This window comes from Oxyura jamaicensis, chromosome 3 (assembly GCF_011077185.1).
Source record: "Oxyura jamaicensis isolate SHBP4307 breed ruddy duck chromosome 3, BPBGC_Ojam_1.0, whole genome shotgun sequence".
NCBI lineage: Eukaryota > Metazoa > Chordata > Aves > Anseriformes > Anatidae > Oxyura > Oxyura jamaicensis.
In genome coordinates this window covers 42,001,744-42,014,618 of record NC_048895.1, presented here as the reverse complement: position 1 = coordinate 42,014,618, position 12,875 = coordinate 42,001,744, and the positions used below count along the sequence as shown (strand labels likewise).

The 12,875-nt window shown below is 44.3% G+C and overlaps 2 protein-coding genes across 2 annotated transcripts; one reads left to right on the top strand and one right to left on the bottom strand.

The window, feature by feature from the left end:
* Positions 1 to 664: 664 nt before the first annotated feature.
* EXOC8 (exocyst complex component 8) lies at positions 665 to 6,170 on the bottom strand. Its single transcript, XM_035322144.1, has 2 exons — positions 4,640 to 6,170; positions 665 to 3,993 (listed from the first exon to the last, which is right to left on the bottom strand). The coding sequence occupies exons 1-2, from the start codon at positions 6,158 to 6,160 to the stop codon at positions 3,385 to 3,387; spliced, it is 2,130 nt and encodes a 709-aa protein (XP_035178035.1). The 5' UTR covers positions 6,161 to 6,170; the 3' UTR covers positions 665 to 3,384.
* Positions 6,171 to 6,456: 286 nt separating this feature from the next.
* Positions 6,457 to 12,323, top strand: SPRTN (SprT-like N-terminal domain). Its single transcript, XM_035322234.1, has 5 exons — positions 6,457 to 6,736; positions 7,451 to 7,550; positions 8,310 to 8,438; positions 9,512 to 9,779; positions 10,050 to 12,323. Exons 1-5 carry the CDS (start codon positions 6,468 to 6,470, stop codon positions 10,778 to 10,780), a joined length of 1,497 nt encoding a protein of 498 aa, XP_035178125.1. The 5' UTR covers positions 6,457 to 6,467; the 3' UTR covers positions 10,781 to 12,323.
* The last annotated feature ends 552 nt before the right edge of the window (positions 12,324 to 12,875 follow it).

Genomic DNA, 12,875 nt, shown 5'->3' with positions numbered 1-12,875 from the left:
AACATAAAGAATTATGAGACTAGTGGTACAAAAAAAGGAAAACCACATGAGAAAAGCAGTACCAAGCAAGGAGTTGTGACATGTTGATGCTAAAATTCAAATAATTTGTTGCAGCATCTTCATTCCCAATGGTACTACAAAAACGTCCCCAAGCAAGCTGCAAGGCAGTACAGATTTAATGCCCACCTGCCCCTGGCTTGCTGAGGATAGAAATGACAAAACTCCACCTAGTGAGAAGATGGGGCATACTGCATATTCAACGTTCAGTTAAGTATGAATGTATCTGATGGCAAAATCAGCTCTGGTAAGTAATAAACTTTATGACATTAAGCTGTCCTGATGTTGGTAAGGCCTCACATATCTAGCCCAGACCATAGTAGACTACAGCCTCTTCTCGATTTTAATCAGATACTATTTTGAGAAACATTATTTTTAAATTTCACCTTATTAGGCTATGTGCTTTCTAAGAACGTAACTGACAGTGTAACTAGCATCTCTTGGCTTTTATCACCTTGTTGCCTCATACATCCACCTCACAAATGTTGACTGACCTGAAGCTCTTTGATATCACTGGAGATTTATTAATGGACTTGGACTTTGAAGCAGGCCCTCAACATTTTCCTGATGATGATGATGTAGCAATAATGCAAATACACCACTGGTGTTGTATGTCCAAAAAGTTTTAATATACGGTCCTCACTGTTCAGAAAAGTTATTGCATTAAATTCTAATACATAAATTCATCTGAATTAAAAAAAAATCATTTAACACATCACAATTTTGTCACAGCAGCTAAAGGAAACCAGATTTTATATGCAATTCTCTCAAAAGAAACGGTAACTAGCAAAATTACAGCTAGCTCTTCCCCAAATCAACAAAACTGCTATTGTATTGTTCAGTAGTTACTGCAAATCCCAATTTGAGCCACACTACCTACACAAGTGAGCTCAGGAAAAGAAAAGTGCCATTCCAAATTATTGTCTGCAAATCTGAAATGCATTTATTAAACAATGACTTTCAGCATGTGTTCGCTTTATCTGTTAACTGAATTAACATACAAAGTGGGGCTAATGTAATTTACACACCGATCTCCTTAGGCCATTGTTTTGCTTTCAATATGACTTGAATAGATTTGCAAGTTAAAAATTATCAGTGCTCCTTACAGCAGCTTAGACAATTCAAACGTGTGGATTTGTAACAGGCACGTGAAAATGACATTTGATCACCAAAGTGAAAGGTCAGATGCCCTGATCCATTAGAGCCAACATCCACATAAGCCTACTGCCCCACAGATAACAGCAGATAAAAGATCAGGACCTGCATGCCTTAAAATAGATTAATGCCCTCCCTTCTCCCTGTCTTCCAAAATGCCCGTCATCATGCGGAGTGATCACTCAAAATCCACTTGAAAATATTTTTCAAATTAAGTAAATCCAGATAACTACCTTTGCCTATTTGAAACAGCTGACAAAATATATTACTTTGATACAATTCACTATGTTCTGGTATCCAAGAGTCCACTAGTGAAAAAAAAAAAACAAAAAACAACGCTTGTTTGGTGCACTCTTGAAGCTAACATTCACACAAGTGCTAACGCTCCCCAGCCCTGTACCTTAAATTAAAACTATAGTTATTACAGTGGTTTTCATACAGTTTTAGCTCAGAGCACCGAGATACACTTTAAAAAACATTGTTTTTTGATTTTCTAGCAAAATGCTCAAATGTTGGAGAGCAAGCAAGCAGACGCTTCACAAAATCTGAGAGCTCAAAAGGCATCCAAAGATCAAGAGAATGAAAACTAGCCACCAAAACAAAAAACTGCATTAAACCAGAAGTGTGCAAACATGGAGAAATGATACACCTCCAGTATAAGCAATAATGGAGACAGAATGTTTTACTAGTGGTTTCTTTTGTTTGCTCACGCAGTCATGAGGCCTCCATTACCATGATATAAATTGCAAAAGCTTTCATTTGAAAACACAAGAGGAATAGGATACTCAATTATTCCAGTTAAGATCACTTATTGAGAGTCTAATATAATGTTAAGCTGAAGCAATTTTCTCACAATTAAGGTCTGAACTAAAAGGGAAGAAGTTTATGCAGTTTAGAAGGTGATGCTGACAGCTTCATACAGGTTTTATGTAAGACTCTGCTTATTTTATTTCATAATTTGCCACACACTGAACAAGGTAACATCACATCACCATTCAATGCAGGCAAGAAAGAATTCGCATAAACTTCCCCCGTCTACATTTGAGTTTTCAGCCAGATACAGTCCTTGTGTTTTCTGTAAAAAGGATTGTTCTTGGTTATTGCCATATTACAGGAAACAGTGATATTTTCAGGATAGTCAGAGGTGTGTATTTTGAAGATAACATGATTTACAAAAAGCCTTAAACCCCATCTTCTTATCCTCTGCTGCTTCTGTACAGCAAAACTAGAATCCTGTTTCTTCCAAACAGAGCAGTACCTTATGATCTTCTCCCTGTTTTGAGCATATCAATAGCATTTATGCCTCTTCACTGTGGTTTATCTCAGTAGGTAATGGCCCTTAATTCATTTACGACAACACCTTGAGCAAGAGCGCATACCTCGCCCAGTGGAGCTGAGCCCAATGAAGTCAGTGAAAAAACAAGGGGAATGCAAAAGGAAAGGGAAGAAAACTATCCTCATTTGTTCTCTGCAGGGATCACACGTTTCTGACAACAGTGGGTTTGTTTTCAGAGCTGTAATTAAAGCTGACAGGCAAGCTTATTAGAGGAAAAAGCCCCTTCACCTAAACACAAAAATCTATCCAAATGAGATTTTTAATTTAGATCTGTCTCTGGAATGAATGAAGAGATTTTGCATGTGGGAGAAACTGAAGAGTCTGCATTGCTACCAAAGGAATCAAGTGTGCAAATCCACGTTATCTGTAGTGCTGAGTCACATCTAGATGGTGGATGTGCCTCACCAAATACCACACCCTGGGAGTGTTTCAGTACTTCCCCTTCTACCAGAACACTGCCTTAAAAAAAGAACTCAGACAATGTGATGAGAAGTGATCTTTTCCTGTTGCACAGTTTACATACATTTAAGACTTTCACAAACATTTGGCCAAAAATTGTACACTATCGTATTTCCCAAGTCACAAACACTACACCAACCATTCTTACAGGATATGCTGTCCAAGCAACCTCAGTCCTACCTCTCACTCCCACACACCCTCCCAAAAGAAGTATTGAGGCCTTGAAGGCTTTGACCGTAATTTTTCAGCCTCTGTAATGCTGCAGCTAGCCTTCCACATTTTTCAGGGACTCAAAAAACCATTTAGTTCATATATTCGATGTACAACATTTTCAGTAAGTGCCTTCACACCCTGTTCATAGGAAGAGTTAGTTCACTTCACACCACAGAGGTGGTACTTTCTGGGTTCACACGCATCAATCTTGAAGCATTTCTCAGATCCTGTAGCTGCTTGGCTGGCTTTCCAACTCCTTCCTCAAATCTTTTTTCCACAACAGGAAGGACAGTTTCATAAAGGAAGGATGCATTCTGCCTAATGAACGCTTTCTTCTCAGGGTCCTGTTCACACCGTAAACTGTAATCAACGTGCTGCACAGCCACTAGGATGATTTCCACAAGACTCTCCAAAAGAACCATGTGTAGCTCTGGAAAGTAAAGCTTTAACGCTTCCTCCAAGAAGGCCATAGTCTGCTTAGTGAAAGCTACTACAGTATAGCTAAGGTTGACCCAGCAGTCATCACCAGTGTACTGGTCGAAATTCCCCACCCCGCAGCTCCTCATCTCCTCTCTGAGTTTCCCCAGAGCCTCTGGGGTCATAAGGTTCATCCTTCTCCACATCTCCTCAGAGTTGCGGTGCTTCGTGGCCTCGATGATGATATCCTTGTAGCTCTGTAAAGCACCTTTGATATCCTTTACCAGGAGGGCATGAATGATGAAGGTGAGATCCAGTCCAATCTCGCTGAGCTGCTTGCAGTGCTCTTTGGCTACCTTGGGTATTAACGAAAAGCAAAGTGTTAGTAATTTGCATGCCCCCTTTACACTTTAAATGTTTACTTTAAAAAAAAAAATAGTTCTCAGAAAACAGGGAAGCATTTGTCATGTTTCATTTACTTCTTCTGCCTTAAGAAAATCCTTATAAGAAATCAATAACTGAAAGACAAGCCATGCACGTCAAAAATACAATTACTTTACAACTCCTTCCTTCCCCCATCAGTAGCTACCGTAAGTAAAGATACCATAACGTGAGAGAGCTGGTCCCACAAAAAGATAAAGGAAGCATAGTCCAGAGTAGGCTTGAAAAACAAACAAAAAGCCTTCAAAATATTCATCATTTAGATTTATTTATTTATTTTTTAAAAAGGACCTCCTACTGGTCAAAGGCAAATTAAGAAATAAGATTCTGTGTTTCTGGTAAAGGCAGGTTTTTTCTTGCTGTGCGTTCTCATCTCAACACTTTCTTCCGGTAAACTGAAAAAAACACAAAGCAACCCCTCATGATTACAAACCATCCAGTGCAGGAAACCTCTCCAGCAACACCCTGTCAACAATTTCTATGGTTAGAAATGAAGATTTGCAAACCTCATAGCTTGCGTTCAGGCCACCTTGTCACACCACCCTCTTTGGTCACGCTTACCTTCACACACTCCGCTGCAGTCGACAAGCTCTCTTTGCTGTCAAACACTTGCTTACTGAAGGCGTCTACAAACATCCTCATGGAAGAGCGGGCCCACACAACGAAGGCAGAGTAGCAGCCGTTGTTGCCAGCGAAGTCCGTCTCAAACTCCCTCGCTGTCTCTAGAAGGCTGGTGAAGAAGACGTGGCAGAGTTTGTGGATGTAGAGCAGCGTGGCGCCTTCGATGCGCAGCTGCCGGATGGCCGTGTGCACCGCAGCTGCCCGGTTCTTCAGGAACAGTTCGCACGCCTTGGTGGACTGGCCCAAGCGAATGAGTTGGGACACGGCTCGGCGCGTGGCCCGCGGCCCTCCTCGCAGCGAGCGGTCTGGAGACAGCTCGAACACCAGCACGTCCGTGAGCTGCCGGACACGCTCATCCACCTTGGCCCGCAGCTCCTTCACGGGCTGGCTCACGGGCTTGTCCCCCAGGTACTCGTTGAGCTTATCTAGGAGGTCCACCGCCCCCTCGAAGTCCCGCTGAGCAATGCAGACGTCCAGGTCCTCCGGCAGCTCCTGGATCCACTCAAGCGAGAGGTCGACCACCTCTTCCTCAGCAGAGGGCTCTTCCTCCTCTTCCTCATCCTCCTCCTCGAAGGGGTTGGTGGACTCCGGGGGTGTTGGGGTGGGCCGAGGCAAGGCCTCCTGCTCCAGCCGCCGCTTCTCGCTGAGTGCCCGGTTGCGCTTGGTCTCCTCCAGCACCTCCAGCCACTCCTTCTTGATCTTGGCGTTCTCGGCCTGGAAGATGCGGCTCTCGGGGAACATGAGCAGCTTGAACATGTCCTTCATGGGCGGGTTGTCCTTGACGTTGACCACCGCCAGCCCGTCGAGGGGGTAGAGGGCATCGTAGCGGTAGGCGCCGCGGCGGTTGGGCAGGGCGGTGGCCACGAGCAGGCAGTCGTTCATGAGGAAGGCGTGCACCCGCTGGATCTGCGCCATGTGGTCGGCGTCGTACTCCACCAGGTCGCCGTTGTACACCAGGTACTTGCCGGGGCTCTCGGGCAGCAGGTCGCGGCAGCCCTCCACCTTCTCCAGGAGGGTGGTGAGCGTCCGCTGCCGCCCCTCCTCGCCGCCGCCCGCCGCCTCCTTGGCCGACAGCGGCAGGAACGGGTCGGCGGCGGCGGCGCGGCGGGGGCCCAGGGCGGGGTCGTCGCGGTCTGCCTGGAGGAGCAGGGCCTGCGTGACGGCCTCCATGATGCCCTTCTGCTCGGTGAGGATGTGGCTGAGCTGGTACATCTCGCTCTCCAGGTAGCTGATCTCCCGCGCCGTCTCGATGAACTGCCGGTAGTTCTGGTAGACGTTGCGCTTCAGGCTCTGCGCCGTCTCCTCGCTCAGCGCCTGGATGCGCTGCCGGTGCTCCTGCAGGTCCCGGTCGCCGTCCGACTGCTGCGACAGCTGCTTCACGTACTCGCCCGCCACGAAGCCGCCCGACTCCAGCTGCCGCCGCAGCCGGCTGCCGCCGCCGCCGCCTTCCCCCAGCGCCATGGCCGCTCCGCCGCCGAGCCTGCGCAAACAGCGCGGCGTACGCCACCTGCGCGCTACAGCGCCGCAGACGCCCCTAGCGCTACGTAACGCCGCCTGCGCACGCAGCGCTGCGTACGCTCACTGCGCACGCCGCCTGCGCCCCACCGGACGAACGGCGGAGGGGGAAGGGCGGGGCGGAGCGGCGCGCATGCGCCGAGCGGAGGGGTGAAGGCAACCGAGGGAGGGCAACGAGGCGGGCGCATGCGTAGTTGCGAGGCTGCGCGTTTGTGACGCAGTGCGCGTGCGCAGAAGCGGCGGAGCTGCTAAGATGGCGGCGGCGGCGGAGGACGGTGACTTGGCGCTGGCGCTGCAGCTGCAGGAGCTGTGGGAAGCTGAGGACAGCGAGGCGGCCGCTGTGGCCTGCGCCGAGCCGCCGGCCGTCCCCGAGCCGCTCCGGCCGTTGTCAGTAGTGGACGAGGCCTGGGAACTGCTGGACCCCAGCCCCGACGTGCGCGGCCTGTTCGTGCAGCTCAACGAGGCGCTCTTCTGGGGGCGCCTGGCCGCCGTGGAGGTGGCGTGGAGCCCCCGCATGACGCTGTACGGCGGGGGACGGGACGGGGACGGGCTGGGGGCAGCGGGCAGCCCCGTGTCTTGCCGGCGGGGGCCGTGCGGGGCGCCCCTCGGTCCCTGTCGTAGTATTTGGGGAGATCCCGGGTGTGGGCAGCAGGTGTGCGGCTCACGGTGCCGGAGTCCTGCCCCCTATTTTCCTTTGATCGGGGTATTGAGCTGCTAGAAGCATGATTCGGTACCAACAACAAAATTTGATAATGCTTTCTGATAGATCAACTCACTATGTAAAGGTTCAGTGAGAGTCAAAAGAAGTAGAGGGAGGGTGAAATTGCAGCAGCCCCAGGTGTGGACCTACATCCCCTGCTTTAGATATTTCTCTCCATCTGGAGCTGTAAGGAAAGCAGTGCTTTACTTCCTGAACAGATTAGCTTAGAACATTCCATCGCAGGTTTTTGTTTTTTTCAGGATTGCCAGCTTTGAATTAGGGGTTTGCAAGAGATCTAATAAATTACACACTATGTTTTGGTAGTTCCATCACAGTTTATTAACAACAGCTTGAGAGCTTTTATTTTTCTTGCTTAATGAAGTTGAGTTCTTTGAGTAACTACCAAAAGTGTTTCATATTCAGAGTTGCTTAGCATGTGTTGGAAGGGGCTGGCATTTTAACTCCCACTTCTCAATTTATTTTGTGTATTGCAAAAGCACGTAGCTTTCAATATCTTATTTCTGTGTCTCTTTCAGTTGTGCTGGAGTGTGTAGATATGAAGGAAAAGGTGGAATGTGTTCTATTCGTTTAAGTGAGCCACTCCTTAAGCTAAGACCGAGGAAGGATCTTGTTGAGGTATCTGAAAATTGCTCATGAATAAGCACATAACACATAGTCCACCTCACCCCCATGTTTTACATCTTGTAATGCAATTTTTACGTAGGGTGACTTACAGATCATAGAACAGTGGTGACTGTTGCTGTGTTTGCGTTGCTTGTGTGGACAACGTCACTTCAGTTGCATGCTCCTAAACGAGCACCTCCGATGAGGATTCTAAAGTCACTTTTTTGAGTGACTTGTAATGCAAAAAAAACACAATGTATTTCTTTGCTCCTAAATTATTCTCTAATATTGAAAACAGAATAGTCTGAAAGTGCAAGTAGGAAGATGGCTGTAGCTTCATCATTTAGGCCAGTAGCAGAAAGCAAGGATATAGGATATGACTGTAAATACTGTTTTGTGTTGCTTGTTATCCGTCTGTTGGACTGCTCATTTGAGTTGGCTCAACATTCAGATTTGCTCAATGAAACAGACTTTCAACCTTTTTACAAGTATCTCTTTGGTTGTGGAGGGGGTGACCCCTTTAAAGGTCTGACAGGGGCTTGAGGATTATTTCTTCTTTTTGGAATTTCTCTTTAGAAGTATAGCATGAAAATTAAGTTATTCTACCCATCATGTTAAGTGTTGTGCTTTCACGACCCAGACTCGACATGCGAATGCACGAAAACTAGATCAGTACCAATATAAACGTAAAGGAGTAAAATACTTCTAGCTTAATTCTGAAATTATTTGTAAGGCTTTTTAGTTAATAACTAATAATTTTTGTCGTTTCAGACACTGTTACATGAAATGATTCACGCGCTGCTCTTTGTCACTAATAATGACAGAGATCGTGAATCTCATGGGCCAGAGTTCTGCAAACACATGCGTCGCATTAATCGCTTGACTGGAGCCAATGTCACAGTAAGTGTAAGCTACTTCATGTAATACTTTTTTTTTCTTGATTTGGTAACAAATTTTTGAACATTCTGCATGTAGTATGAGTAATAGAGTTGTTTTTCCTTGGCACTCTGCAGTTGACACCATGACAAATTTGCATCCAAGTCTGACAATTCCATAGTTATTTTGTTGGGGGGTGATGGAGGGAACAAGTTGAGGAAGATGCAGTGAGTTTTGAGTCACATAATTACCATACATACCCTCTGTACAAATTTTCCTTTAAAGTTTGTTTTAACCTTGAAACAACTTACGAGTTCAGAGACAGAATAGCTCCATGCTCAGAACAGCATTTGTGGAAGAGCAGTCTGTTTCACGTGGGATTTATATCAGTAGAGGCTGATGAGTGGATGATACTTAACATTTGTGTCCCTGGTGAGATCCACTCAGATAATAGCTGGAAGCAGAATGCAACACTATTACTGTTTACAATCCATTTTAAACAATATGTTTTTAGGGTGAAATTATAGATGTATATTTTTAAAGTGGTTTTATTGTAGTCCAAGCAAGATAGCCAGGACATATTTCTACGTGTCTTGTCATTTTAAAAACTGTTCTAATGTTATCTAAAGACTCAGCAAGCTTCAGCTCATTTAACCGGTAAGGTGAAAATCACAGCAGTAATGTATCTTGGGGATTAAAATATAATACCAGTATGTGGGGAGCAGGGAAAAGTTGTTTCTCACAGTAGTGGTAGAATAAATTTTTTTCAAAGTGGGGTAATAAATTTCAGTGGAACAATGCAAGGGCTTTTCAAGTCACAGAGCGATTGTCAATGTTCAGGTCCCCTAGGAGAATAAATGTTTATTTTACAAAGAAGGCACTTGGAGAAGGACTTTCTACTGTGTCTATTCCATTAGCAGACACACTCTATTTTTCCTCCTGGACACATTATTGACGTGCAGAAGTACTGTATCCTTGACCTGTATGAGGAAAGAATGGAGTGATGGTGTGCGTATATATGAAGTTTGTAGAGAGAGTGACTAATAAAATCAGAAATTTGTGTGTGACTGGTGCTCGTTTTTGTTTTTTAAACCTAGATCTACCACAGTTTTCATGATGAGGTAGATCTGTACCGCCAGCACTGGTGGCGCTGCAATGGCCCCTGTCAAAATAGAAAACCTTATTTTGGGTATGTGAAACGTTCAATGAATAGAGCACCCTCTGCACGAGACTTCTGGTGGGCTGAGCATCAAGAGAAGTGTGGAGGTACATTCATAAAAGTGAAGGAGCCAGAGAACTTCTCTAAGAAATCTAAGGAAAAAAATGAGCCAGCAGAACTTGCAAATTCCAAGTCAACTAACAAAGGTATTTAAAATATTCTTTTCCAAACTGTTTCTGTTCTAACAGTTCCTTGATCACATACAGGTCCACCCTTAAGTGAACTCTTATGTTACTATTACGCAGCAAAGAACAACCCATTTTATGTGTGCATTTCTAGGCTCTTTCTCAACTTAAGTGTTTGCAGAAGATTTATTTTGCTGCACTGTTTTCAAGCAGCAGACTTCTCATGTGAAGCACAAAATTCTCAGCTCATGGTTTGTATATGAAAAAGTTACTAGCTTTTCTTCTTTGCAGACAAGAAACACGTGGATGCTAAGAAAGATCTGATTCCTTTTAGTGGAAATGGCTATCGGCTTGGAGGAGATGGTGGATTCTCAGAAAAAAACATAAATTTCATCAGCAGCGTTAAAAGCAGTGAAAAATCTGGTTGGCAGGATCGATCAGCAGGAAGCACAATACCGATCCCTAAAAACGAGATAAAATTTGAAAAATCACCCCGTAATGGTATCTCTGTTCCTTTCTATACTGACGATACCAGTAAGAAGGTGAACTTGGCTTCAAAGCGTGAGTTCCCTAAACTCTCTGTCACTGATACAAAAGCATACAAGAATGTTGATGGATCACCCGTTAAAATTTCTCATGTTGTAGAAGAACAATCAAAGAAAGGCTCTGCAAAAGGCAAGAGGGCTTTGCCATGCTATAATAACAGGCCACCAAAACAAACTTGTTTTGAGCAGACAACAATGGCTCAGGTGGCATCTGAGAAGAAAGGTTTGGAAAATAAAGTGCAGCAATGGCCAAAAAAGGAAGACAAAACTGCCTTTGAAAACTATTTCATAAAAAAAGAGAGTACTGATACTACTTTAAGTAAAAACACACCTGTGAAAACCAAAGCTGAATTGACAGTGTCCTCTGCAAGTTCCAGTGCTACCAAATGGAAAGAAAAAAAAGTCAGTTGTCCTGTTTGCCAGGCTGAGGTTTTGGAGCCTGAAATAAATGAACACCTTGATTCTTGTCTTGCATAAAGCCTCTCGGAGAGCTGCCTTGAAAAAAATAAACCAAGGCTGAAAACACTGCTTGGAAACTAGTTTGCTCAGGGTTTGCTTAGCTGTAGTTGTTTCTCTATGTGGGCCTGTCCTGAGCTGCAATTTGAACTACTGTCAGCATGCTGAAGAGTAAGTTCTGTGGAGCTGCACATCAGCGCTGACTGAAAAGCTAGCTGTGTTCCAAAGACTAATGCTCATGTTTTAGTAGGCTGATGCTTGTCCTAACGTTCTTACTGCACAGCCTGGGTTTTGCGAGAAGCTGGACACTTGCTGAACTGCAAGTTTTCAAGGCAGTTTTAAAAACAAAGACATTTTAAGCCTTGCTAATTTATCTTTGTTCCTAGGATCATTTTTTAATGAATTTTTGGCTATTCTTAGAGTTAACCTCTTATAATAGATAAACATTGTTTACTGTAACACAGTTAAAGACCAGATATAGTTCTAGAACAGCAAGTATTTTGCTTAAGCCACCATTACACTCTCAGGTGGTCCTTCTCACCTGTGACCTTTTAGAGAAGGTAGATGTGAATGAGAAAATTGCAGGAAATCCAGAAGGGCAATGAAGATGTTAAGAAATCAGAGGATAGTTGGTAGATTAGGAGGAGGCTCTAAGCTATAAGGGCTCAATTAAATAAGTAACAGAGCTTTGTTGCCAAGAGGATTTGAAAGCTGGCTATTCTGCTAAAAGTTGAAGTGGACAAATGCAAGCTAATGAACTTCAGTCTTCTGTGTGTCTTTTGATCAAGGATCCCAGCTACGTTCTCCATCCACTTTTTTCTGATGTTTTGCACGAACTTGTTGGAAGCTTACTACTTCTCAGCATACAGGTATTATGTACATGAAAAGCTGCCCCACGTGTGCTGGCTCTGGTATGTGAAAGTGGGGAATATTGCTAGTAATACTGGTAAAGTCTGTTCCTGGCCATATCATAAGAGGCTTCATGGTTTTTCAGTTTCCAGCTAAACTTCCAGTGCTTTACAGACCAAAATGGCATTAAATCAAGTTTAGCTGACAGTCTTTGTTTTGCTACTTCAGTGTCAGCCAGTTTGGTGCTTAGCATCCATCAGGCCAGGCAGATGAATGCTAAACCAATTTGTGCTGTAAAGTTGTGACTGCTGAGCAGATGTGTATTCTATATAAACTTCCTGAAATGTTTACAGTCCTTTTTGCTGCTGAAAGTTCTTAATTGGTTAAACAATTAGCAGCTTGATTCCTTCCTTGTAAAACTGGTTATAAATATTTTTGTTAGAAAAGGAAAGAAAGATGCTGTTTCATATGATATTGCTGCTACAACTTTAAATGGCTATATTAGCCTGAGATACACATACACATTTTATCTTTGTATACAATATTGTAGTTCTTTTTCCAGACTAAGGAATAAACTAATGTGCAATAGAATTTGGTAAATTATCTTTACTCTTTTGAAATACTGGTGTATTTTATAATTTTGATGCTATGGATGTTTACTATGAATCAGATTATTCTTCCATATCTTGAATAAATTGTTAATTTTACATGTTCATTAATCTTGATTTTCACATGACAGTCCTGGCCATCTTACATTACCCATCAGTGCTCTCAATTGCCTATCCAGTAGCTGTCTGGTTTAATAGATCCTTTCTATATCAATGCTTTCCCTTTTTATATTTTCCTTTATATTCCCCAATACCTATTTTTAAATTGCATTGACCTCTGCCATCGCCACATGAACCACAGTGTCTATGACTATTTCCAGTAACACTTGATGCTCACAAGGACAGTATTACTCAGAAGTATTTGGACGACGAGATTTTTTTGTTTGTTTGTTTTTGTGGTGGGAATGGCCTCAAGTTGTGCTAGGGGAGGTCCAGGTTGGAAATGAGGAGACATTTCTTCTCAGAAAGAGCAGTCAGGGACTGGAACGGGTTGCCCAGGGAGGTGGTGGCGTTATCATTTCTCTGAGCACGGCTTCTTCTCACTGAGAAATCCAGGGTACAGTCCCAAACGTGGGGGCCTCAGGCCCACCGCCCCACTGGTCAGACAGTCCCCCCGTGCGGACTGCAGCGGCAGCAGCAGGCTCCAAAGCCCAACTGCC

Coding starts and splice junctions, on each gene's coding strand:
- EXOC8 (XM_035322144.1), bottom strand. CDS start 6,160: ATGGCGCTGGGGGAAGGCGGCGGCGGCGGCAGCCGGCTGCGGCGGCAG. Junction 3,994..4,639: donor CTGCAGCGGAGTGTGTGAAG/GTAAGCGTGACC, acceptor TTAATACCCAAG/GTAGCCAAAGAGCACTGCAA.
- SPRTN (XM_035322234.1), top strand. CDS start 6,468: ATGGCGGCGGCGGCGGAGGACGGTGACTTGGCGCTGGCGCTGCAGCTG. Junction 8,439..9,511: donor TGACTGGAGCCAATGTCACA/GTAAGTGTAAGC, acceptor TTTTAAACCTAG/ATCTACCACAGTTTTCATGA. Junction 9,780..10,049: donor TTCCAAGTCAACTAACAAAG/GTATTTAAAATA, acceptor TCTTCTTTGCAG/ACAAGAAACACGTGGATGCT.